Raw genomic sequence first — 27,117 nt, 5'->3', positions numbered from 1 at the left:
TTCGCGATTTCACGCGCCTGAGATGTGCATCTCACGCAGGTAGTGTGCAAGCTCTAACCTGTTAACATGGGAGCCGAAATATAAACGGACATGCCACGCAGCTGACACGCTCGCGCGACGCATCCAGTGTGTAACCGGCCTTACGGTTGTGTTCCAGTTGGACTGTGTGTAGAACTTATATGTATTTATTTGTCTTGTATGTGTTTATACTTGCTGCACAACTAATCGCCCTCGTATTCCATCTTAAATAACAAAAAATTAAATAACAAATTACTGATTTGATTTTTAAAACAAATCCCACATCAGAATAACTAAATAAATGGAAAAGCATCTCTTCAAATAAATAAACTAAGAAGACGTAGAGACGTCTGAAGTCAAACAAGTGAAATCTAAAGTAGATTACGCACCTAGGCCGTTAAAAAACTGCATCGCGATTTATTTTATTATTTCAGCCGGTTGTAAACCGATTCATCGCATATTCATACTTCATCAACAATCGTTACATCCCTAACACGCACACACACTAGAGCAGGACTGATAAAGGATTTTTAAGGCCGATACCGGGAAAAAAATCCAGAAACACGTAACACAACATAAACAGATTCCCCTAACATTAGTTATCTGTAGTTATTTATGAGTCCTCACTAAAATAATATGATAATGCAGTTTGAAAATAAACTTTTGTTTTATTGTCACAACAGAACGTCAAAATATATTAAAGTTCTGATAAATAAAATGTATAAAAATACAAATTTAAGATATGAAACTTAAAGTCCTTTGAACAAAAACACAATAATTGTTTTTAATAAAAATAATTTTGAAATATTCGTTTATCAGAATCATTTATTTGTCATTATAAATGATTCTGATGAATGAATAAAATTATAAATGCTGATACCGATAGTTTGGAAAATGCCTAATATCGGCTCGCTCGTCGGGCTCTAACACACACACACACACACACACACACACACACACACACACACACTTGCTAAAACTGAACATTAAAAACCCTGCAGCCATGTTGTCAGGAAGCGTGGCCCAGAGTCAACAGTCAGACAGGTTTGTGAACTAGCAGATAGTAAATAAAAGAAGCCTTGGTGCCACCTGGTGCACAGAGTGACGTCACCGCTACACTACACACTGCTCTGCTCCTCCTCACAGCTGAACACGGCTCCCACTGATCACCAAACTCCAAAATACAAGCTCCTACAGTCGAAAACAAGGAGCTGTCCGCATATATTTGACACCTACAATATCTGCATTTTGTATAACATCTACATCTTATAACGTATTCCCTGTTATATATTGTTCTTAACGTATATTATTTCTTATCTTGTTTGTCAAGCAATTCTATTATGTTTACATTCTTGTCTTTTCATAGTCATAGTTAATATTTAATAATAAGCTATTGCACTGTTCTCTTTTGCACTACCACCACTGCACACACTCCATACCATAGCACCTTATCATGGTCATTGCATCACATGGTCAGTCCATACCAGACCTTTGTAATCACTTCACAAATTGTTAACTCTTTACATTTCTGTGAGTGATTTGTATGTATGTGAGATATATGTGTGTATGTCTGTTTGTTGTGTTATGGTTGTCTAAGCTACTGGATGCCTAACATTTCCCTCGGGATGAATAAAGTATCTATCTATCTATCTATCTATCTATCTATCTATCTATCTATCTATCTATCTATCTACCTACAGGAAGAAATACTCTGCAAGTATTCGCCTTTATTTCATAATTCCAAATGTGCAGATGCACTGAATTTAAAGAAGCTAACATGAGGATAGTTGCTGATCAATCAAGTGGTACTTATCTTTAAAAAGTCATGTGAGTAGATAGGACAGATGTGTCCATCAGCTGTTAAACACACAGACAAACATCTGTTGCCTTTAGACCATAGACATTTTATAATTAATGTATGCTGATTGGGAATCAGACTAATCTTATATATTCAGGTTGCCTTTGCTTAGCATGATAGTTACAGGGTTTACACCAAACCTCCATACTTATAAAGCCAATTTAATGTTAGTTTATCAGAATCAGAATCAGATTCATTAGTATTACTTACATACACAAGGAATTTGACTTCGGCAGGTGTTAACTCTCTATACATTCAAAGAAATAGACATGTACTGTAGCCTACAATAGAGACAACAATATACATATAGGCACATATCAACATAATATACAAATAAGACAAGTACACATTGGAGTGGGATGTAAAGTGCAAAAAGTAATAGGGAAAAGTAGTGTGCGAGATGCATATTGGAATGATAAGTATGTAACCTGTAGGGAAGTGGGTGAGTGGCCACTTCTCTGCCATCAGTAGAGTGATGGCAGTGGGAAAGAAGCTATTCTTATGTCTGGTTTTTGTGCGCAGGGATATGTAGTCCTACAGGAGTACACAGCTTTAGTTTAAAGCTTTAAACAAGGACTGTTCGTTCGATCGAATCACCGACTTGCATTTAGTTTGAAGGGATGAAAATGACGAGAGCAGGCGGATATGTAGTTACTTTAACGATATCTTCATTTCTTTCTGCTTCAGGAATAAAGTCTGCTCAGATGTTCGTAAAAAACCCCACATAAATCACCCTGCTTACCTTTCATCGGCTCGTCTTTCTCTCTGAGGGGTTTTGGTGCAGATTTTTTTTTTTTTTTTCGCATTAAAACATCCGCAGTCGGCGGCCGAAACCTGTTGTTCCTCCGGCTGTTTTCACCTCCTCAGCATCTGTTTCCCCAGCACTCTCTGCACCGCCCCCGCTCTCCCTCCCCCCTCCACACCGGTCCGGACCCGCCCCTAACCAAACACACCCCCAGCATCTATACACTAAAAACTAAGTGTGATTATGTGCATTTTTAAACGTCCTGTCACATTTAAAAATCATACTTTCATCATAAAAAAACATACAATGTTTTCTTTTGTTTTGCCAGTAAGCCTAATATTGAAGGGGGATTTTTCAACCTGTGTATAGTTTTCTGCCTCTGTCTGTCCTTTTGTGATGAAGGATGAAATCCCCTGTGTGCCATTATGTGTTTCTTCTTCCCGATTTTCCCCGCCGTGTGCTACCTTAAAATCAATGCGACACACCTTACAAAAAGCGTGGAGGTTGTCGATATGACTTGGTAAGATGCATGCAAATTGTTGCGCCTAACACTGTTGAAACTTACAGCTAAATTTCTATTTCTTTGCGGGAATACCGCCTTCAATACCGCCTGCCATTTTTATCGGCTCGCTTTCGGGTCTGAACTAGGGATGGGCGTATCGATCCTGTGGTATCGATAGATCGATATACTCACGCTACTCATTTGGCATCGATTTCCTTAAAAAAATATCGATATAAACTAAAAAATAATAATTGGGGGTGTATGCATCACTTTCATTTGTTTTAGATTACTTACTTAAATGACTATGTGCCGGGACACCCCTGTACCTGGCGGCGTATTGAGCTGGCCCATGTCACGTGACAGGAGACGAGCGAATGAGCGTCAAAGTGCGACACAGCCGACAACGACACAGCCAAGGGCCTGAAAATGTGTATGTTTTTGCTCATATTAAATTTATTTCATTCATATTTATGTTATTTATTTTAATTTTAATTTTATTATGTATTGACCATAATACATTGTGTATAAATGGTCTGTATTTGTCTTGTGATTTGTCTTAAATGTAATAATATTTTTACTGACAAAAATTGCCAATAAGAAATTAACGGTATCAGTATCGGTATTGGTATCGATATCGATGAAAATGCAAGAAAAAGTATCGGTATCGTATCAAATCCTAAAAGTGTGGTATCGCCCATCCCTAGTCTGAACTTTCTGCGAAGCTTGCGCAGAGATCAACTGCACAACTGGGTTATAGGTTGCCAGGTTGAGGTGACAAACGGGTTGAAAACAAGGGGGTAAGCTTCTCCTCCGTTGCATTGGTTTTTTAATCAGGCAGAAACACTTGAAATTCCATGCTTTTTGGTCTAAACGTCATACCCAAATTAAAAGTGGTACAGCTCCCATATACTTTGACACTCTGGGGTGTGCCTGACATCATTGGAATGGTAACACTCACGTTTTTGTTAGAAGTGTCAGGGTGATTCTAGGCCTTACTGACACAGAGTTACAGAGGCTAGAATGGAGGTTTTTTATTTCCGTCCAAGTCATACATCTGTAAAATTAAAATACACTGCTGTAAACACATCTGGTGAGATACAGACAACACAGGGCATCAGCCACATGCCTCAGCTTACTACAGAAAAAAGACAGAGAAGCCAAAAGACTCAAAAATTGATTTTATATGAATTTTTTTCTACAGATATGTCTGTGCGTTTTTTTATTTCCATTTGAAAAGTGCAAAGAAAAAAGACAAAAAAACTACAAAATACAACACTTCTCAAATACACAAACACACCCACATCAATCACCTTTCCAATGATGTCAGGCACACCCCAGAGTGTCAAAGTATATGGGAGCTGTACCACTTTTAATTTGGGTATGACATTTAGACCAAAAAGGATGGATGTCAAGCGTTTCTTCAACCACTTCTGTCTACAACAGTCGAGAACCCTTTTGTAATTATGTAATCACATAATGTAATCTGAAAACTGCTGCCCTGGTTAAAAAAACAATGCAACTGATCTCAGCTGGTATTCTGTCTGGAATGGAAATTTCTAAGTGACCCCAAACTTTTGACCTTTTTTTTTTTACAAAAACGTCTGCTACGGAGCCATAACGTGAGGTACAAGGTAACGGAGCCTTTTATACATTGTTGTGTTTCTTTAGAAATAAACAATTGAAAATAAAAAATAGAGTCTTTAAACGCTTCAGATGTAAAGTTATTTGCTGCCAAAGTGGCCCAAGTGATTACGAAGTGAATGGCAGTCAATGGAATGCTAACGGCGGGTGATGGCTTATTAGCGTCGAAATGGTTCCATAGTGCTTTGTGGAGGCTCGCTTACCACCTTGCTCGCTTTCGTGTCTGAACTTTCCACGAAGCTTGTGCAGAGATCAACTGCGCAATGAGTTATAGGTTGCCAGGTTGAGGTGACAAACAGGTTTAAAATTGTATATGGTGTGTGGATTGTGTGAATAGGATGCCTTTCATACAAGATCTGGCAACTGGTCAACATATTGGTCCGATTATTTATAAAGGAGTTTGGGCCATACAAATTACGGGAGTTTCCGGGAGATAGGGCTAAAAAATGTGGGTATTTTTCAACCTGTGTAGAGTAGCCTAGACCCTTGTGTTTCCCTATGTTGTGAAATGGGAACAACGGTTGCCGCGAACAGGTGTTGTGCCGAGAATTGCATCCCAAAGTGAAACTAACGTTAAGATTTTTAAGGCAAAGTCCCGGTTAAAAAAACAACAACATTATGTTCTTTATCAGGTTCATCAATAGTGATAACTAATATGAAGTCTATATTTTTTTTAACGTTTAGAGTCATCAATGTTTTATTAGACTCAGTAGTTGCATTTACTTGCTGTCCGCGAGGTGGATGCAATTTTAGGTGGGGAAGCAAAACTCTGCATAACACCTGTCTGCAATGGAATGAACGTCCACTAAAAAGTAGGGCTGTCAAAATAACGCGTTCATTTCGATTAATTAATCTGAGAAAAAATAACACGTTAAAAAAAATAACGCAGATTAATCCATTCCAGCCGTTCTAGCCACCATTGGACTGTAAAATGAAGGAGGGAGACGAGAATGTGCTGCCTGGATCATTAACTGGAACATTTACTTGTAAAAATCTTCTTCCTGCCAAACCTGGCTACCGAAATCTGGTGCCACTGATATGTCTGCTCTTCTCTCTGATGCTCTGAACCAGACGATACAGGAAACACAAACACCGCTGCACATGATGCTAGTTAACACTATACTCGACAGCAGCTAACGTTAGCCTACCGCTAGCTAGTTAACACTATACTCAACAGCAGCTAACGTTAGCCTACCGCTAGCTAGTTAACACTATACTCAACAGCAGCTAACGTTAGCCTACCGCTAGCTAGTTAACACTATACTCGACAGCAGCTAACGTTAGCCTACCACTAGCTAGTTAACACTATACTCAACAGCAGCTAACGTTAGCCTACCGCTAGCTAGTTAACACTATACTCGACAGCAGCTAACGTTAGCCTACCGCTAGCTAGTTAACACTATACTCAACAGCAGCTAACGTTAGCCTACCGCTAGCTAGTAGCTGGATTAAACACGGTTACAATGCTGACAGCTAACGCTAAACGGTGTAAAGTTTGACTGTGTTTTACTGTAGAGGACTGTGACTCAACACTGGTATGTAACAATCTGTAGCTGCCATCGGAGAAACAACACAGACGGTGTGTTCAATGAAACTGGTAAACTACAGCCTCGTGGTGCATTTGAAGTTATTGTAAATGTCCTTTTCCCATCTGGTGGTTGTTTTTGTCGTTCAACAGCAATTTACTAGTGAAATAAGTTATTGTTATTGTTATACATTATTATTAAATCATTTAATTTTGACCATATGGCCTTAGCAATAAACAAGCCGTTCTTTCATGGCACCGACTGTTGTTTAGTACCCTTTTTTTTTTCTTTTCTTTTTTTCCTTTCTTAAAAAGTATCGTTCAGGCACCGTTAATTATGTATGCGATTAAATTCGATTAATTAATCACAGAGAATGTAATTAATTAGATTACATTTTTTAATCGATTGACAGCCCTACTAAAAAGTGCGGGTTTTTTCCACCGACAGGTTCAGATAGTTATTATTATGAATGTCTGAAAACATTATTAGCTGGAGAAGGTGCCGTTATCCTGCCATGCTTCCGTGTGTCACGTTAGCTAGCTAACTAACTGTTACCACACAGTAACGTTAACTTTAGCTAATAGCATTGTCTGCAGCGCTTCGGTTTAAAATTTCTTCTCCTCTTTTGGCTGGCAGTAGCTAGTCATCCCCGGTCAAAATGATCACTGCAGAGTTCAGACCATTGACTGTAAATATTAGGATCCATTTGTAACATTAGCTGTGGCACAACTAGCCACAACTTTAACCTGTCCCTATTAGAGGATGGCTACCCGGCCCGGCCCGTCGGACCCGTCGGGACCCAACAGGCCCAGATATTTAGAAATAATGTTCGGGTTCGGGTCGGACTCGGTCACATCAGTGCGATAAGGCATAGAACATTTTAAATTTAAAACAGCTTATTATGTAGGTGCGCGCCTGTGTTTACGTGCGCTTGTTGCCCCATGTGCGCTGATGCGCTCATCTGTTGACATTTCCGAATGCCTTCCTACAGTTGCTTAATGAAAGCTTTCCACACAAACAAAGGTACATGTGTCATTATTATGAGAAAAAAATTAGATTTTAACTGTGTTTGGCTCAGAAAAATGCGGCCCGATCCGCACTCTAGTCCCTATCCAAAGGTTACGTTGGTCTTTGAACGCTGCACGAAGTCTAGATTTGTTGGCACAATTAAGAAAGGAGCACACAAACTATTCATTTTACGAAAACCTTTTAGATTACACTAAGCTAAGCATTCTGTACTGACGACGGTAGTGACTCCAACAAACCCTCCCCAGCATTTCTCTCTTACTTTCTAAAATAACGTTACACACACTGCTGTCTTCCGGCAACAAGTCACCTCGCGAGATTTTAGACCGAGACGTCATCTTCATCAGCCACAATAACAATCTTAGATATAAAACCCTATCTCATAATATAGATAAAAACCCAGTGGCAGCTTATGGCAGCTACTGACAGGCAAAATCACAACCTCATTGATGGAAGTAATTAATAAAACAATTAAAAACATAAAAGTATGGCTTTACAAAAATCATAAAACCAACTTGCGGGAGATGATCTGTCATGACAACAAACTATGTACACACTTGTCTCGTCTGGGTTTTTTCCAAAATATTCAAATTTAAGAAGAATTATGAGCTTTTTTCCATTAAAAAAAAAAAGAGACTCAAATCGATTAATAGATTATTAAAATAGTTGGGGATTAATTTAACAGTTGACAACTAATTGATTAATCTTTGCAGCTCTAATGGACATTTATGGTGTGAATCTGAAATGCAAAATAAAGCTGGTACACATATGTCATAATGATGTCATCTTAAAGTAATAAGAAATCTCTAATTCTCGTATCTAATGCAGTGATCAGGACTAGAACAACTTTATGGAACATGCTTATTTTCTCATTTTTTTTGGTTCTATCCGCTCTCTGCACAGAAGATTTTTTTCTTCCACACTGAAAGTACACATCAGAAGTTCCCTTTTTTGTTTAGACTACAGGCAACGAGGGCCGACGTGAGACGACGCCACAGTCGGCCGTCGTCGCCTCTAGTCTCCGGTCGTCGGCTTGGGGTGTCGGGGCCTTTACGGGCGCTGCCATCTTCCTCTATTCCGAGGCATCGACGCATGTTTTGCAAATCGATGTATTTTTGTAATCAATGATGTTGATTACGTAAAGTACCGGGCGGTTAGCATGAGCAGAGATGGCCACAACTGCTGAACTGATTTGGAGAAGATGAAAAAAGAAACTTCCACGTAGAGAAACAGGCATAAACCAGTGATGTAGTCTACGTGATACGCAGGTGTACGGAGTATACCCACTAGGAAAGGTCAAGAATTTCCGTATACCCACTTACAAAAACGCAAGGATACCGTTACGTAACGATGATTGTTTTGTGAGAGAACTTTCACACTTATGTTCATAAATTCAACCCGTCTGTGTTGCGAGTCGCCTAGGAACAACTACACTGTTGCTTGGCGGTCGTTCTCTGCGCAAATTTGAAATTAACAAATGTGATTCAATAAAGTAGATATATGAAACGAAAGCAAATTTAAACTACACTCTTTCAGCGATTTAGTAAGCCTGCCCCTGAAGCTATACTGCCGCTTCGGATGACACTGCAGCAGACGTCAACGTTACGAAACTACAGAAAATGAGCCAGATGAGGTTACGCGGTAACATTAAAAAAAACCAATGGGGATGTCGCTCTGGGACACGTCGCTCTGGGACGGGTGAGTCTAATGCTCGGAGGGAAAAAATGACAGTATACTCACTACAAAATACTAGACTACACCACTGGCATAAACTTACATGAAGAAGAGTTGTCAGATCCACAAACTGGCACCAAACACCACTTTAATGTAAGTTTTGTCAATTTATTCAGTTTCGGATAACAATCAAGACCTTTTCAAAATTGGCAATAAACATTTAAATATAGAAATCTGTAACATTAGATTAGATTCAACTTTACTGTCACAACATGGGAATGTTATAGCGCCACTGCGTGGCAGCAGCAGGACGGTGCAGCAGCAGCAGCATCCGCACCTGCACCGGCTTTGGTCCCAGTTTGATTTTCTTTATCCTTGACTTGAGCTCTGCGCCGACATTTTGGTCCCCGTTACTTTAGAGACAACGGGGTTTCAGATAGACACACGTGCATAGGCATAGATTTTTTTTGTTTTTTTGGGGGGGTGTGGGGGGGGGGAAGGCAGGGTACATGTCTCCCCCTAATATTTAGAAAAGGTAGCTTTGTCCCCTTCAAAATATATGATTGGTTTTTGGGAGATTAAGTCCACGTAGTCACTGTTTATTTCACTGTTTTGTTTCTTTTTAACGTTTTCAATTGTAATAGTTGTAATTAAATAGTTGTAATTCAGTTTGGATGATGGATTCAGTTGGATGGTTCCCGCGCTTCACAAGTAAAATAAATGATCAGCTACTTTCATTGAATTTAGGTGTTTTATTCAATTTTATAGCACTTGAATTCTTTTTTTTTTAAAAGAACGTTGAAAAAAGTGACAAAAATGTCAGAAAAAGTTTCAAAAACATAAAAAAAAAGCACAGAAAAGTACAGACAAAAACATCGGGAAAAGTGACATAAAAAATTGGGAAAAAGTGACAAAATAATGTCGAAAAAAGTGACTAAACCATCGGGACCAAAACGTTAAATTTTGACCCAGAAAAACAAAAAGTTGCATGGTTGACGGGAAGACAACACAAGGGTTAATAGAACAGAAAATGTTCTGTATTTTTAATGGAGCTACACACAAAATGTCAGTTTTTTTTTTTTTTTATTATAGCAAAGTCCGGGTACTTTGCTGTAAAGTAAATTTACCGGTATCTTAACTCGTACTTCAGTAAAAGTTCCTCAAAGTAATAGTACTTTTACTTGAGTAGAATAGTTTTGTATTCTGTATGTTTTTTGTGATAATCTAAATATGTAATTGGACCATGAGTTATAAGCTGCCAGAACTTTTTACAGATTTATTTCTGAGTGCAGGAAAATAAGTTTTTTGACTCTCAAACTTTTCTGGGGGGCGAAACCCCAGAGCCCCCCGGTTATAATGTGTCCCCCCCCCACACCCCCAATGTTGAAACTAAACCTACGCTCTTGCACACATGTAATGAGAGGGAGAAAGGGATGAGATGAAAGAAGAGAAGAGCAGCTTCCCGCCTCCGCCTCATGAATACATGGTCAGCTGCAGCCACTGAGAGACAGAAACAGAAACAGCGTTAGTGTCACGGGACCTCTGCACTGAAAATATATGTCAAAACGTTACGTGAGCACCAGATTATGTCAGTCCTGAAATGCCAAGGGGTGTAATTTCCAGAGGTGGAAGATGTATACACATAGGGATGCACCGAATCCAGGATTCGGCTTCGGAGTCAGACGAATATTGGGCTTTTCGACGGAGTTCTGTTTCTGCCGAACCTTAGAATTTTTTTTCACCGAACCCTATGCTTGCACGCGCAAGCTACGCTGGTCGACGTAATGACGGCGCCGTTGATTACGGGAAGGTGTTTACGTAGGCGGACCGTTCAATGCAGTAGGCTGTGAGAAAGTGAAAATGGAACTGGTGAGCAGAAAAAGTGTGGTTTGGCAGTACTTTTAGTCAAAAGAAGGCCGTTCAAGTCCAGCTACATGTTCAATTTGCAATGCCGATTTGTCTCGTGGTGGCGAGGACCCTAAACTATACACAACATCACCGCTGTTACAACATTTGGTATGGAACATCCAAAAGAATACGAGTTGTGCATGAAGGAATCTACAGACAGCAGCCAAAATGCAGCAACTTCAGGTACGGCAGAGGAAGGACAGTCACTGTTTACTTCATTAATGTGTTTACTGTGTTAATGGACTGAGGATGGGAGTAGGATTCGGTATTCGGTTTCGGATTGGGCAGAATCTTAACCAGTGGATTTGGTATTCGGCCGAACCCCAAAAATCTGGATTCGGTGCATCCCTAATACGCAGGGTGCGATTTGTGAACAAAAGCAGAGGGGGGGATGTTTTTTGATTGCGCACAACAATCAAAACATGCAAGAATGAAATCCCCCTTTCAATACCACCATGGATACAGAGCCTCTCGGCCAGCCATGCCATAACACTTATGCACTTCAATATTTAATGGAAAATAATGCAAAATGAAATAGCACAACGTGGCATCAACATCATTTCTATCTGTCAACAAACTCCAATGGAAAGCGGCTTTGTGCCCTCATCAAATCACAAAATACTGCGATTTAATGAAATAAGTATAAATAAGATATTAAATATATCACTATAAAAATTGTTTTGTTAAAAAGTACGATTTTTATACCAGTAATTCACTCGTACTTCAGAAAAAAGTTTTACTTAAGAAGAATATTTTTGTATTCTTTCCACCTCTGGTTTTAGCAAAAAAAAGTACTTAAAGTAAAAGTATGTGTGCAGTAAAATGTTGAAATGATGTGTTTTTGTGATAATCTAAATATGTAACTGGAACATAAGTTATGAACTTATTGTTTAATGTTCCAGTGGTATTTATAAATGATTTTCTTAGCAGACAGTTCAGTCGACTGTGTTTTACCTCCTTGATGTCCAGGTCGATGGTGCCACTGTTGTCTTTATCCAGAGTTTTAAAGGCTCCTGCAGAACGCAGAAAGACACACACACAGACACACACACACACACACACACACACACACACACACACACACACAGTCTGATGAATCAATACAGTGAGTTACATTAATATTTAAACAAATAAATACTGATTATTGGTCATTTTAAAGAGCAGCTTGTCGCTGATGCACTGTCGAAAAGATGGACGGCACAAATTGAAAATGCTTTGATTAAATTCTTGTTGTTTACTAGATGTTACATAATTAACATTTTTATATTTTGTTGCTAAAAGAACACATAGCACTTAAGAGAGTAACTGCAAATCCATGCTGTGCAGAAAAGCATCAGAAAACATTTTTTAAAAACTGTCAAAAGCGCCAAAAAAGTGTCGACAAAAGCATTAAAAAGAAGTGAAAAAATTTACTACAACAAAATAACATCAACTTGGAAACAGAGGAAGAAATCCCTCCGGACCTTCATCAAGAGTCAATAGCATGAACAAAGTGAGGGATTTGTTCCTTTGTTTCCAAGTTGATGTTATTTTCGAGCGCACCTGCACAGACCCATTTTTGGATGTGCGAGTTGTTTCTTCAAAAAAGTTTACTACATTTACTACAGCCATGAGGGGACGCCGCCTAACAACCAACATAAATGTCGGCCGTTGAGTGAATAAATGAGCTGCTTGTTACATCGACACGTGGAAAGTTTTCTGAGTGACGGAGGAAGGAGAGAGACTCACTGCACATGGCATCCAGTCGCACCAGGCAGCCAATGAAATTGTCAAAGTCCATGGTGCCGTGCTCGTCGCTGTAGCGACGGATGATCAGCTGGTAGAGCTGGTCGTTCAGAGGGAAACCTGCAAACGCACACACGTGCACACACACACACACACACACACACACGGTTAGTGTGAAACTTTACACTCTGATCTCACACATACGCCCACACACACACACACACACACACACACACACACGCACACACACACATGCAATTAGTTTGAAACGTTAAACTGTTCACACACACACACATTCCCACACACACGCACGCACACACACTCGCACACACACCCACGTGCACACACACACACACACACACACACATACACACACATGCAATTAGTTCAATACACTCTGTTCACACACACACGCACACATACACCCACACACACACACACACACATGCAATTAGTTTGAAACGTTACACTCTGTTGACACACAAAAACACACACACACACACACACACACACACACGCACACACACACACACACACACACAGATTGTTCACCTGCAGCATGGAAGGCTTTTGGCAGTTCGTCAGAGGAGATGGTACCTGACCTATCAGCATCAAATTTCATATACACAGCCTGGAGACAATAGAACAACAGAACAGAATTCATTCTTCCTGTTGGTTTCATGAGTTTTTTTGTATCCACCGACTGACATGAGGAATTGAACCCTCGACCGAGCCAAACAGCCGACTGATTATCAGCTTATAGAACTGACCTGCCATCTCTTGATGTTGTTCCACATGTATTTGAACTCGTCGAAGCCCAGTTTACCTGTGCTGTCACTCTGAAGGGAGTCGGGTCAAAGGTCAAACAGAACACACCCAGAACATAGACATTTTCTTACTGTCTGATTAAACATGTTGCTTATGAAGCTCATTCACTCATTCGTGCTCATTTCTCTCTGCCTCTCTCTCTCCGTCTTCTACTCTATTTACTCTGAGGCAGCGCTTCTCAAAGTACGGACCAAGGTCCGCATCCGGACCAAACGGCAAGTCAATCCGGACCCGGCCCGTACCTCGTGTTATGAATACATACAGAAGTGTAACGTCAATTTTAAACTACATTTTCTATTGATCAGTACATTGGTAGTAATGTTGACTTAACACGAATAAATCGACAGAATTTTTGCAAAAAAACATTGTGGAAAAATGCCAAACAAATGTCGAAGCAACACACACACACACACACACACACCCATACACACACACACATGCAATTAGTTTGAAACTTTACACTCTGTTCACACACACACACACACGCACACACACACCCATACACACCCATACACACACACACACACACACACACTAATACACACACCCATACACACACACACACACACACACACACACACACACACACACACACACACTAATACACACACCCATACACACACACACACACAGACACACATACACACACACACACACTAACACACACATGCAATTAGTTTGAAACTTTACACTCTGTTCACACACACACACACACACACACACACACACACACACACACGCACGCACGCATACACACACGCCGGCCCTGCTATTCTCTCAAAGAGATCGACGCACACACTAACGCACAAGTATGAACTTCAGATCAGTTCCGTAGGCTACAGAGAATGCTCTGCGTGGAGCCTCCGCAGAACCATAAATCACGCTTTAGCGGGAACGGATGCGACCCTCCTCCACCCCTTCACCCCCAGTCTTCATCATATCAGTTACTACTACTACTACTGACATACAGTAGTACTGAGTATCACTAGTACTGCATGGTGTTGGCACCATATTTTGTGAAAGGATACATCCATGACAGCGACCATGCTCCTGCAGGACTCAATGCTGAAACCGTCCGTCTTCAGGTCTCCACCTGAAACAAACAGATAAAATACATCAGGAAGAAATACCCCAAACGTTTTGGAGCTAAGGTTCAGACAGGGAAACAGCGATCCGGCAAATTGCCGCAGGGTAGTCCGGCGGTGTGGGAGCGTCACAAACGGCTCATTTGTGTGACGTCCTGCTTCGTTCTTGAAGTTCATTTGAAAATATAACCCTTCTGTTTGCAAAAGAAATTCTATATCAGAAATTTGGGTTTCTTTCAACCAAATTTTCAAAAGAAATAACGTGGATGGCTTCCTACAACGCTCTTCACAAGTTTTATTCAATTTCATAGCATTTGAATTTTTTTTCCTTCTAAAAGAACATTGAAAAAGTGACAAAAATGTCAGGAAAAGCTTCAAAAACGTGGGGAAAAAAAAACGTCCAAAACGTTGAAAAAAAGTTTACATTTTGACCCAGAAAAATAAAAAGTTGCACGGTCGACGGGAAGACAACACAAGGGTTAACCCCCCCGATGTAGCACAAGTAGACTTTATATTTCACAATTAGTGTCTTCTGTCAGACGGTTTATAGATCTCGACGTGCCGATCGCACTTGAAAAGCAGCTTTATTTCACAGAGAAAGAAAAGAGAGGAGCAAGACAGAGCGAGTGCTTTGTTATTGCAGGAAACATTCATCAGTTACACAAACTCCCGGGCAGTTCAGTGCTTGGGTTCAGGCAGTGATGTTTCCTGTTTCCTATACAGAAATCTTAGCCTAGAAATCTAGACCACCCTAGCGGCAGCAAATGTAATCTGCAGCCAGGGTCGTCTAGCAACTCTCCGTTGGCTTGCGAGCTGGAAAAAACAAACTCTAGTCAGGCCAATCACATCGTGTATAGAGTCGGTGGGCGGGGCTTAACATAATGACGGCAGAGTTGCGACGGTTCCGCGTGAATTCCCTACTATTTGAAAACAAAGAAGATGGCCGCTGCTGCTGGCGAACAGCGGTCTTTGGAGTCGGCTTTGGCCGCGACTCTGGAAGACTTGGAGTTCAGCTTTTCTTTGAGAAAAGAACAAAGACGACACTGAAGTCATTCTTAAAAAAGGAAGACGTGTTCGGAGTTTAAAGTTTAATCTATCAACTAGCGTTGCTCTGGTTGGTTGTAGCGCTATCCTATTGCGTGCAGAGGGAATTTGAAAGACAACCCTTTATCCCGCCCCTCGGATTGATCCCTGCCAATGGTGAGTTCCCAGACCCAACGTCTTGACGTGGGTCTGGCTTGTCAGGGTACGGGACTCTCACAGCGCCTCAAACCGTAGCTCAAAACACACCAACAAGTCTGATTGCCTGTTACATGACTGGCCACCGCAGCGTAACGACGGGTTGTGTTTCCCCAAAAGTTGAGTCGTAGGCTCGCTGCGTTTCTTTGAGTGTCCCCCCTGCGGCAAACCCCACCGCAGCCTAAACGCCCCACCCCCATTCAATATCAATGGAAAGGCCAGCGTTTTTGCCGCAGCGGCGGACGGCTGACCCAGGCAGTGTGAATGAGGCCTGATGATGATGATGATAGGAAATAAAGTAGTGTGCGCTGTGAGAAAATACTTCAGGCCAGAGTTTGTTTTTTCCATCTCTGCGTACAGAAATACAGGCATGTATTAGGAAATAAAGGTAAAGCCGACTCACGTTTGCCGATGATTTTGTTGAGGATGTTCATCAGCTCAGTGGGGCTCACCTCCATGTCCTGTTAAAACACACACACACACACACACACACACATCAGAAAGGGTGTTCATGTTCATTGTTTCCACAGAGGAAGCCCCCACAAACAAAGTGACTCACAGCTGATTTGAGTGTGACTCAAGCTGTTTCTCTTTTATATTTCCCCAGCTTCTGACTCACTGCTGAAAAAAAAAAAAACTCAAAACAACTCTCAGAATTTCTCCCTTTTGCAAAAAAAGTGTGAAGCAACGCCGTGCCTTCTCCAGACGCAGGGACAGACATATTTTTGTGCTGAAACTGTGTGCATGTGTGCGCAAAGATTAATGCAACTGAAATCAAAAGGACCAGAGGGTCATTTGGCAAAGATGATTAACCGTTTTCACGTGATCGGGAAGATCAAGTTCACTAGTTGTGATTTCGACATAAAGACCAATCACAACCATTTTGTTGTGACAGTAGAATTATTTATTGAAGCTCATTAGACCAGACCTTTGTAATCACTTCACAAATTGTTAACTCTTTAAATTTCTGTGAGTGTTTTTTATGTATGTGAGATATATGTGTGTATGTGTGTTTGCTGTGTTATGGTTGTCTAAGCTACTGGATGCCTAAAATCTATTAATAAACTTCAGAGAGAGAGAAGCTGTGATTGAAACTGTTCCCTGTCACAGAAACAGAGCATCTATGTCGTGTGTTCGCCATTTTGTAGTGGAGTTCGAATTTTTGCGTGGTTAATGTCATTCACTATATAGTCCACTATAAAATACCCACAATGCACTGCTAATTTGAGTGTACATACGATGTAGCCTACATTTTACTCCCGTATAACCACAATGCAACGCTGCCATGTTTTCCTGGAGGCGAATTTACGAATCCCACTATGGTCACACCAAAACCCGCCCTTCAATCACTACTATTGGCCAGGCGTCCATGCTTACACAAGGTAACGTAACCCCATTTGTTCAGGTCCTATCCCCTGACCAATCTAGGCTATCCTAGAGTTTCAGTTATATAATGCAGTTTGTGTAATAGCGCCTGCACTCTGCAGCACTGTGGACATACTGTTGGTCTGGCAATGCGAGACTAAATGTAGCCTAGTTGCTTGGATCACAATGGAAATAGGTGTCCTAACTAGAACAAACTGAAATGCTCAACTTTCCTCCCTAATGTCCCTAACTTCAATATTTCCCAGCACTGTTGTGACAGAGTCAGCGGTTGCAGTGGCGCAAAAAGTGGGTATGAGCTATATGCGGCGCATAGGGGCGCAGCAATGGGAGGCGCCAAAGCGATGGTTAAAAAAATAAAAAAAATAAAAAATAAAAATCTTTTTTTGGTATTTTCAATATGTAGCTGCTGTTGTGCGTTTCTAAATCATTTCTACATTTTCTCAATGTTATTATATAACATTTTAGAGGACTAACAGGCTAGAGTAGGCGCCCTCCACCACTCAAATCACATCAACCAGGGGTGATGATTAGGTTTCCAATTGTCTGTCTTGTTTGGTTGCCAAGGACAACCGGGCAACCGTTAACGTCGCTGATATACTTTAAAATAAACCTTTATTATTTAAAGCCCATACATGATGATGTCCGGCACTTTTTTTTTTTTTGTTGCTGCATACCCCTCTGACACTGGGTAGTTGCGCCCCTGAGCGGTTGTACAAGTTTAACAGGAAGTTTCCAGAAAAGTCTCCACAGCGGACTCCGCCTGATCCCGAGGAGACACATTTTACTACAACCACCTTCATCCTCTTCATCGTCACCCTCGTTCCTGCTGCTGACAAGCCCACGGACAAGTCGGCTGACTTCTGGTCTAACTGGTGCACACACACCCCTCTGATGAGTCAGAGAAAACCTCAGACACACACACACACACACACACACACACACACACACATATATATACAGTATAAACACACACAGTACAACGCCTCTCAGGATGGAGCACTGCCCTGTCAGACAATGGCAGGAATGCAGAGAAATATCTCTCTCTCCCTCTGTTTCTCTCACCCTCCCCCTCTCTCCCTCTCTCTCCCTGAAGCCGACTCTGCTGTTTCTAAGTTTGTCCGATGAGTCCGACACAATAAATGGATTCATGGTTTATCTCTGCAGGCTGATGTGTAAATAATTTGATCACAAATCCTTCACCCTCAACGTCCCAGAATGTCTGTGAACTGAAGAGGGAACTGTAACTGCTCATCTCTTTTAATATTGATAATTAAAAAGATGATCAGGATCAGGATTGTTCTGAAAAGTAACAAGAAGCCAGCATTTAAGCCATCAAATCTTCAGTCCGCACGTGTAAAATTGACCCTGAAATGTAAGTATCAACATTTACAATTTTAAAAAAAAGAATATAAATTCCACTTGGTAGGTTTTTTTCTGCTCTCTCTGATTTAATTTAGGATGGCATTATCATTGACTGATGTCTGCCCAGTTTGCCGAACTCTCTCTGACTGTTTCTGGATAGATTCTCGGACAATTTGACGTCAAAATAAATAATAGTTTGACATTTCCACCCTCAGAAACTTGGGAAATGTTTTCCAAAGTTGAGAGATTTTGAAACACGAGTGCTTCGACAAGTCTCTGTGTCCTCCAACTCTCTCTCTCTCTCTAGGATTACATATTTTGGTGTTTTCACCAGCCAATCACACGGTACAGGAGTTGACACGGACACATCGTACTTTCTTTAACTTGACGGTATTGTAGCAAGCTACGTGGAAGAAGTCAAAGAACCAGAGATATTGAAATCTACAGAAGTTTATTTATCTTCTACACACACTCGATACACAGAGGTCATCAATCTACCCCAGCGTCTCAGTCACGGTGTACAAATGTAAATAAACATGAACATTAAATCAAGACTAAAACCTAGGTAACGTGAATGCATAACGACAACACTAACAGAACATCATTTACACACTTAAACTAGGACAGGAACTGTTCATAACCTAGTCCCATGATCCTTTGCACTGCCGTGCAGAACAGTCAACACAACGGCATCCTGCTGGCCGTTACAGTATTGATGCATCTGCCCAGGAACTACCTGTGTAATCATCGTGCTGATGCAGTTATCTGACCGCAGGAATGGAAAGAAACATCCAGGAGAACACCTGGATATCATGATCAGCTGCACTGCAACATGACAGTTGTGAGAATCTTCATCTTCCTTTGTACAAAACATCCCGCAAATCAGATCTCTATCAAATTTCGTGGAGTTATTTTGTGGAAGGAAAATGTACATTTATAAAGTATAGTAAGTGATGTTTATCCAATTCACTTTTTGTCAAACTCAGTGAATATCTCCTCACGGTCACCTAGCTCTCTATTTTCTGCGTGTGCTGAAAATAAAGCCGGTTTTACCTCACAACCCTGCCACTAGTCTCCTAAAGAGGAGTGGCCGTGGCAGAGCCCACGTGACACAGAGACAGGAAACTGACACGAGTTGGGGCGTCTCAGTTCGAAACCGTCTCTGCCCCAACCAATCGGGCTGCTTCGTAGGGTGGGACTTGCCTAGAAGTTGTGTGGGATCCATAATAGCGCCGGGAGGGGGGAGGTAGCACGTGAATGTGCTGGCCGGCCAGTAGTTATCTGTCTGTGAACTTGGGGGGGGCGGAGCTTCTGAAGGGAAGTTTGTAGTTGGATTTGTTTGGAAGTTGAGTTCAAATATCAACAATCTTTGTGCAGCATCGCTTAATGCCCCTTTAATGGATTCCTCTGTGTCATTGTCTATGTATAAAAACAGACTTAGAAATGCCTAATGCCTGTCTAAACTATGTGATTTTGAAAAAACCCTTAGAAACGGTTGTTTTTACTGTAAACGTGGCGATCATTTCTGTTTCTCCACATGTATTTCTTTTTATTACATCTTTATGAATGTTTTGCACACTTAAATTGGATTTTGGATTTTGTACGTCTACATTAGTGTATGTACCTGTATATTGGTTGTGGTTTTTAAATATAATCCGTTACAGGTTTCTACCCTCACATATTTTTGTATTTCGTCAATGTAATTTGTTTTTTACGTCAGTAACAAATAAACTAAACTAAACAGTAAATGTCATCACTAACTATGCACCGTTTTCATTTTTGTCAGCTGCAATTAGACTAAAAGAGCAGGGAAGGAAAATGAAAAGGGTTAATTTAATGATAGTAAATCAAGTACAAAAGTACAATAGTAAATCAAGTACAAAACTATTCCAATACTTTTCTTCAGCCGGCCCCGTTGTGTTGTGTCTGTGTAGTCATCCTTCTCAAAAATGTACGCTGCAAATGCGGTGATCTTTATCGCGTAGTACTTGTATGGGAGTTTGCACATCAAGCTGAAGTACAACTAGCCACAACTGCAGTATCTCATGGTCATGGAAAGGTAGACAATGAAAGTTTAGGTACTTGTATTTTCTCATTCTGTTGCCACAATTCGGAAAGGCACAAACGCGAAACATTTCTTTTCCACAGTCGCTCAACACACGTTATTCTTACTCCAAGCTTCTTCCCTTGTGAACACCTCCGATCTTCACTCTTCACACACTACGCTCCGATCTGCACACTACTGTTTACCATTTCCTGGAACAACTGATGACTTAGGCTGTGTCTCAAACCGCCTACTTGCACACTTCAAATACTTAGTTTTAAGTATATAGTGTAGATAACGCAAAAAGTCAGAGCACTGAAAGTACCTGGATGACCCCCTAAAAACGGTCAAAAAGTTCAGTGTGGAACGATGGACCCTACTCGCACTAAACAGGCGCCATCTGGACTACAAAGCGGAAGGGACCCCTTGACTGGCAGCTGATTGGACAAACGCGTCACGTGGGTCTGGCTGCTCCGAGAATTTCAAAACCGACCATAATGACGGCTCGCTCGAAATATGATCTCGTATTTTACGAAAATAGTTCACCGAAACGTGTTTCTGAAAACATTTTAAGCGAGAAGTAGGCCATTCAGTTGATGAATCTGTCTTCATTTTAGAACGACAAAGGTCAGTTTAAAAGATTTTCGTCAGATTTTGAGAGGTGTTGCGAGCCGAGCCGGCCGCTCCTCATTTGCATACAGGAAAGCCCGTATTTTTGGCGGGCTGGAAAATCGCATTCACGTGTTGCGTTCGTCACGATCATCCCGCTCGTCATTTCCGCTAAGTGTTTTAACATAAGTGTTCCTTTTGGGACAATACTAACCATCCAAAGTGGGAACTACGGCAGTATGTGGTCAGTGCACATTAGCAGTGTACTGATGGAAGTCTGCGGAATGAGACACAGCCATAGGCTACGTTCACACTGCAAGTCTTAATGCTTAATTCGGATGCCTGCAGTCTGAACGTAAGCCATATTAAGAGGATACTGACTGAAGTTACGTTTAAAGGGCTGCGTAAAGATGTTAAAATGCACATTTTTCTGTCTTTGTTTCAGATTCATCTTGCGAATATTCGAGAACAGGTTGTGAAGTAAGACCGGTATGGAGCCACAGAAACCTGCCGTGCCGGGGCGTGATTCTGTAACCACACAAAGAGAAGAAACCAGAGACAGGGCGGGACAGTGGAGGGCGGGGGTTTGGAGCTTTGAATGCAGCTGACAGCAGGCAGGCAGACTGACAGGTGTGGTGAGCGATGGATTATCAGGTTGAAAACGCAGAGAGAAAAGATCGACTGATTCATTCTTTCAAAAACTTGCTGAGCAGCCAAATGCACTGTAATCAGCCTTCACGTACACACTTCACACGTCTTCTTTCAGAAAAACAAGAAACTCCTGAAACAGGGTGCGGCAAAACGTATCATACCACAGATTAAAGAGAGACTGAGTGTGTAGAAAAGTCACAACATACGCAGAAGTAATCGATTGAAAATGTGAAGTATGCACACACGTTTCAACACAATTCAGTTACACACAAAAAACTAACTTAATTACAAATTGAAACTCACTCCTTCCTCAGATTAGAAAATGACTAGTTGCATGAAAATATACTACACGTTACCCTGATACGTCCTTTATTCAGCCCTGACTAAAAACAATATAACCAATCTGAAGTGAACAATTTTTAAAGTTCTTTTGTTAAGTCAGATCTCTGCAGGGTAAATCCAGACAGCTAGCTAGACTATCTGTCCAATCTGAGTTTTCTGTTGCACGACTAAAACTACTTTTGAATGTACGCACGTTCCACCAAAACAAGTTCCTTCCAGAGGCTATTTTGCAGAGGCACCGTGGCTCTGTCCGGCTCTTAGACCATTGTGACTTTTTTCAATAATGTACCCCTTTTGAATTGTCTCTTTAAGCCAAGTACCCCCTGACCAGTGCTTATCATTTTTGGTAGAAAAAAAAAATTCTATATAAAGAGGAACAATGAAGCGCTGTCAGCGATAGATTTACTAAAAAACAGCCTTGGAACTGAAAAAACATTTAAATGCTGATGGAAAAGGAGACAAAAACTGATAAAAAGACAAAACCTTGGAAAAAGATGGTAGAAAGAAGGAAGCAAGTAAAGCAAGAATAGGTCGAAAATAGTATCAAAAACTTCAAAAACAGTGCCATAACTTCGAAAAAAACGAGAAACTTGTAAAAAGTAGGACAGTAGAAGGAAGGAAAGCAAGAATAGGTCCAAAGAAGGCGACACAAATGTCACATTTTTGGTAGGAAAAAAAAAAAACTCTACATAAAGAGGAACAATGTTCTGGACAACAGCCTTGTAACTATTAAACATTTTGTTAAATATCTCATGTACCCCCTGCAGTACTCCAAAGTACCCCTAGGGGTACACGTACCCCCATTTGAGAAACAATGGTTTAAAGAAATGCCATCCGGGAATGTGTGGACAAGCCAGACCTTCATCCGCAGCACTGTGGACATCCGGCAGAATTTCCTGCAGCACCTGAGCAAATCCCGTCGTGGATATAGACTACATCCACGCTGACTGAGTCTTCATGCAGTTATGTTAGACTACGCTAGCACCTAGCACAAGCCATTTCTATTACTAACAGTTTGCTTGTTTCTGTCTCTCTCCCCGTTGCCAACCCGGTATCAAAGCTTAGCTTATTTGTGTGCTGGAATGACATATAGAAAACAGCTAGGATAAAACGAAATATCCAAACAGTTTCATTGGGAGTGAAACTGAATGTAAACACAGAGCACACACAGACAGGATTAATACATATTATACATATAGACACGTGATTATTAAGGACTTACATCTCCAGCCAGCTGTTGGAAAACTCTACGAAACTGTTTGTCCTCTTCGGTATCGTGAGACTCTGCGAAGTTCAAAGGTCGGCGGGGAGGGGGCTGCAAACACACAAGATTAGATCAAACGTCTGTTCACACACAGCATTTTCTTGCAGCGTCTGCTCCAACATTAAAGAAACAAAGAAAAACCATCTGGATGGTCACCCAACAACATCTGACACACCTTTTCTTCACACACACACACACACACACACACACACACACACACACACACACAAAGAGCTACTGTTAGGTCACACACATTCCTCGGTCTAACTGCATTTAGACATTCAGTATGTTTGTTTGCTTAGGAAATCTTCCACTGCAAGAAATCAGAGTGTCGGCAAAGAGATTGAATAAAAACGTCATTTATGAAGAGTTTAACAGTTTAGGGGTTAGGACACAACGCAGGGACACAAACTATCTTTTTCTCTTCATCCATAGTAACTGTTACATACTTATCATTCCAATATGCAGCTTGCACACTACTTTGCACTATTACTTTTTGCACTTCACATCCCACTACATGTGTACTTGTCTTGATATTATATCTGATTTGCATATTATGTTGATATGTGCCTATATGTAAATTGTTGTCTATTATACAGTATGTGTCTATATTACTACTTGTCTACTGAATGTTTACTACTACATGTCTATTTGTTGAATGTATAGAGAGTTAACACCTACCAGCGTCAAATTCCTTGTGTACGTACGAAGTATACCTGGCCAATAAAACGGATTCTGATTCTGTTTCAAATTGTCTATTTACTACAAAGTCAAATTTCAAAACAGTGCACTTGTATTGGCTGACACCGTGACATATTTGGGTCTACAAAAAATTAGTAAGTGACTATTAACAACGTATATGTTACATGAGCAATATCTATTATTTATTCACTGCTGCTACTTCTATTCACACCGTACTTTACGTTATGCGTGTGTCAAATGAGTGTATGAGACATATACCATACAGTATACAAAGACTATTTGACATACATAAACAGAGCTTGTGAGCACAAAGAACATACAACATATAAAGACATTATTTGACTAAATGCTACAGAGGACAGTTTACAATGGGGGTGGGGGTGGGGGTGGGGGAGGTGCGTGTGTGTGCATGAATAGGCGCGTCTAAGTGTGTGTTTGATGAGTGTTTTTGTGATTGTAGTAGAAACAATCTTTTTTAACCTAATCTCACTTTACATCTACGCAACAGTTTTCAATAATATATTATATTATAAGAAAAAAAGAGCCATTTGTGTCTCTTTGTGGGATTTTGTCTCTTTGTAGTCTTGCTGTGTCTCTTTTTTGGTCATTTGTGTTTCCTTTGTGGTAGTTCTGCGTCTCGTTTTCACATCGTCTTAGACCATTATCTCAATATCTGTGTCTAAAACGTTGGAAAAGCTAAAAGATAATAGCTAAATGACACTGAAAAAGCTAAAAGACAAAACTTAAAGCTAAAAAAAAGTCTGATTACAATCATTTTATCTGTGAAAAGTATTTTAGTTTAGTTTCATTCATTCATTGCGCTTTAGGTGTTGCCCAAAATGGCTTGGATGCTGCACCTTAACCTTTTAATAGCAGGGAGAACCCTGCTTAACGGTTTTTATTTCTTACTGTAGCCATGTTACTATATACACTCATTGACTCACTCTTTTCTTACTCTTATTTTACCTTTAATTTGACTGTGAGCAACTGCAACAAAGCATTTTCCCCTGAGGCATAGGCGTAGTTTACAAGGGGGGGGGGAGGGGGGTGCGTGGTGCAAACTGGCCTATTATAATTTCCTTTACATAAATACATACATTAGAAGCATACGTTGATGCAGAAAAGGCACAAATTGTAATTGGAAATTCACCAGAAGGCAGGAAATAAAGTGTTTGAAATGCTCAAAATTAGATTTTTGTTCAAAAGTGGAGATCACTACCCCATTCCCCATATTGATTCTGATTCTGATGGAGCATAGATCACATATATATGATGTATGAGACAGTTTGTTTGCCTAATAAAGAATAGATAAGTGTGGGGCGGAGCTTTCACACTTACAGGGGCTGAAGGCTTAAACTGAGCCGGGTCGATGTTGCTGTCGGAAGAAAAGGAAAAAACAAAGACAACGAGTCAGAGAGCAGCTGAGAGAAGATCATTGTGGGTTAGCCTAGTTTAGCACAAAGACTGGAAGCAGAGGGCAGGCATTATAGCGCGGCCTAGCTCCATCAAAAGAGGAAAAGATTAATGCTTACCTCACAACATTAACCAGGCCTTTGATAAAAGAATTTGCCAAATGCATTTTGCCGTCTGTCTGATAAAACACAGAGAGAGAGAGAGAGAGAGAGAGAGAGAGAGAGAGAGAGAGAGAGAGAGAGAGAGAGAGAGAGAGAACATCAGGATTAAACAACAAAAAACCTTTCTCACACCTGAAAACTCAAACTTTGAGATCAAACTTTGTCTGTTCACACACAACATTTTCTTACAGCGTCTGCTCCAACAGATAACGTAAAAAACATCTGAATGGTCAGCCAACAACATCTGACACACCTTTCCGTCACACTCACACACACACACACACACACACACACACACACACACACACACACACACACACACACACACACACACACAGGGAAACACAGACACACAGGGAAACACACACAGGGAAGCACACACACACACACAATCGACTAATTGTCTTAGGTCTGATAATTTCTCCACTCCTCCATACCTCCACCCCTGAATAAAGAAGTCTGACTCAGCTGCTATATTACACGTTACTATGTCAACAGTAGGACTTCCTAAAGTACACTTTACTGCCACTTCCTGTTTCTATTAAGTCAAGCAATTTATAGAATGCAGGTCTGGTTTAGGGGCCAACCAAATACTATTTTCATTGTTGATTATTGTGTGAATTAATTCCTGGATGAATAGATGAGTTGTTTGGTCTATAAAATGAGAAAAATTGTGAAAAATGTGGATCAGTGTTCCCCAAAAAGTCCAAGATGACGTCCTCAAATGTCTTGTCTTGTCCACAACTCAAAGGTATTCAGTTTACTGTCACAGAGGAGAGAAGAAACTAGAACAATATTCACATTCAGCTGACATCAGAGAAGTTTTTTCTTTTTTTCAACAAAATAGTTGGCAATTAATCCAATAATCTTTGCAGCTCTAAGGAATGGATTCTTTTCCCCTTCTGTGTTATTCTTTTCCACCCCTGGAGACAAGACTGTAGACCCTTAACGATGCTAAAGTTGGCTTCTGATTGACTTATTCTAATGTGTCTGATGTGGTCTACATATTAAAAGGAACAGGGAAACACCCCTGTTATTGCACTTTCACAAATAGAATAAAGCTTTGACAAATTTTGACAAAACTTCAGCGTCGTAGAGCCTATATAACGTTACCTTCACATAATCCACACAGTGTCAGGTTTTAGCACAGAAACAACAAACACGCACTCATAAAACCAGCGCACACTCGACTATCAGTTCCCTAAACACACCTCAGAGCTGCATTCACACTGAAACACACTTAAAAACAAGAGAAAAGCAATTTTGTTACGACTTACTGAGACTTGTGTTCTGCTGAAGAGAGAGGAGAGACTGACAGGGAGCGGGCGAGAGAGTAAGAGGCACACTGAAACAGAGAGAGAGAGAGAGAGAGAGAGAGAGAGAGAGAGAGAGAGAGAGAGAGACAGAG

At 40.7% G+C, this 27,117-nt stretch overlaps 2 protein-coding genes and 1 long non-coding RNA gene across 4 annotated transcripts in view; 1 reads left to right on the top strand and 2 right to left on the bottom strand.

Moving 5' to 3' along the window:
• zgc:101731 (SNARE_SNAP25N and SNARE_SNAP23C domain-containing protein) overlaps positions 1 to 2,749 on the bottom strand; it is a 20,248-nt gene extending 17,499 nt beyond the window's left edge. For both annotated transcript variants that reach the window (XM_031304081.2, XM_031304079.2), the window contains exon 1: positions 2,619 to 2,749. The gene's annotated coding sequence lies outside the window, so the exon portion shown is untranslated. The remainder of the gene's footprint in view (positions 1 to 2,618) is intronic.
• The window catches only part of LOC118493940, an 11,805-nt gene extending 922 nt beyond the window's left edge, over positions 1 to 10,883 (top strand). The window contains exon 3 of the long non-coding RNA XR_004895981.1: positions 10,874 to 10,883. This is a non-coding gene — a long non-coding RNA (uncharacterized LOC118493940). The remainder of the gene's footprint in view (positions 1 to 10,873) is intronic.
• Positions 10,201 to 27,117, bottom strand: capns1b (calpain, small subunit 1 b). Its single transcript, XM_031304078.2, has 11 exons — positions 26,987 to 27,117; positions 25,668 to 25,726; positions 25,474 to 25,510; positions 23,392 to 23,484; positions 16,179 to 16,236; positions 14,480 to 14,544; positions 13,394 to 13,462; positions 13,176 to 13,254; positions 12,627 to 12,743; positions 11,853 to 11,911; positions 10,201 to 10,490 (listed from the first exon to the last, which is right to left on the bottom strand). The coding sequence occupies exons 2-11, from the start codon at positions 25,712 to 25,714 to the stop codon at positions 10,464 to 10,466; spliced, it is 651 nt and encodes a 216-aa protein (XP_031159938.1). The 5' UTR covers positions 25,715 to 25,726; positions 26,987 to 27,117; the 3' UTR covers positions 10,201 to 10,463.

This window comes from Sander lucioperca, chromosome 20 (genome assembly GCF_008315115.2).
Source record: "Sander lucioperca isolate FBNREF2018 chromosome 20, SLUC_FBN_1.2, whole genome shotgun sequence".
NCBI lineage: Eukaryota > Metazoa > Chordata > Actinopteri > Perciformes > Percidae > Sander > Sander lucioperca.
The sequence above is the reverse complement of the archived record's forward strand: the minus strand, read 5'-3'. Positions and strand labels throughout refer to the sequence as shown.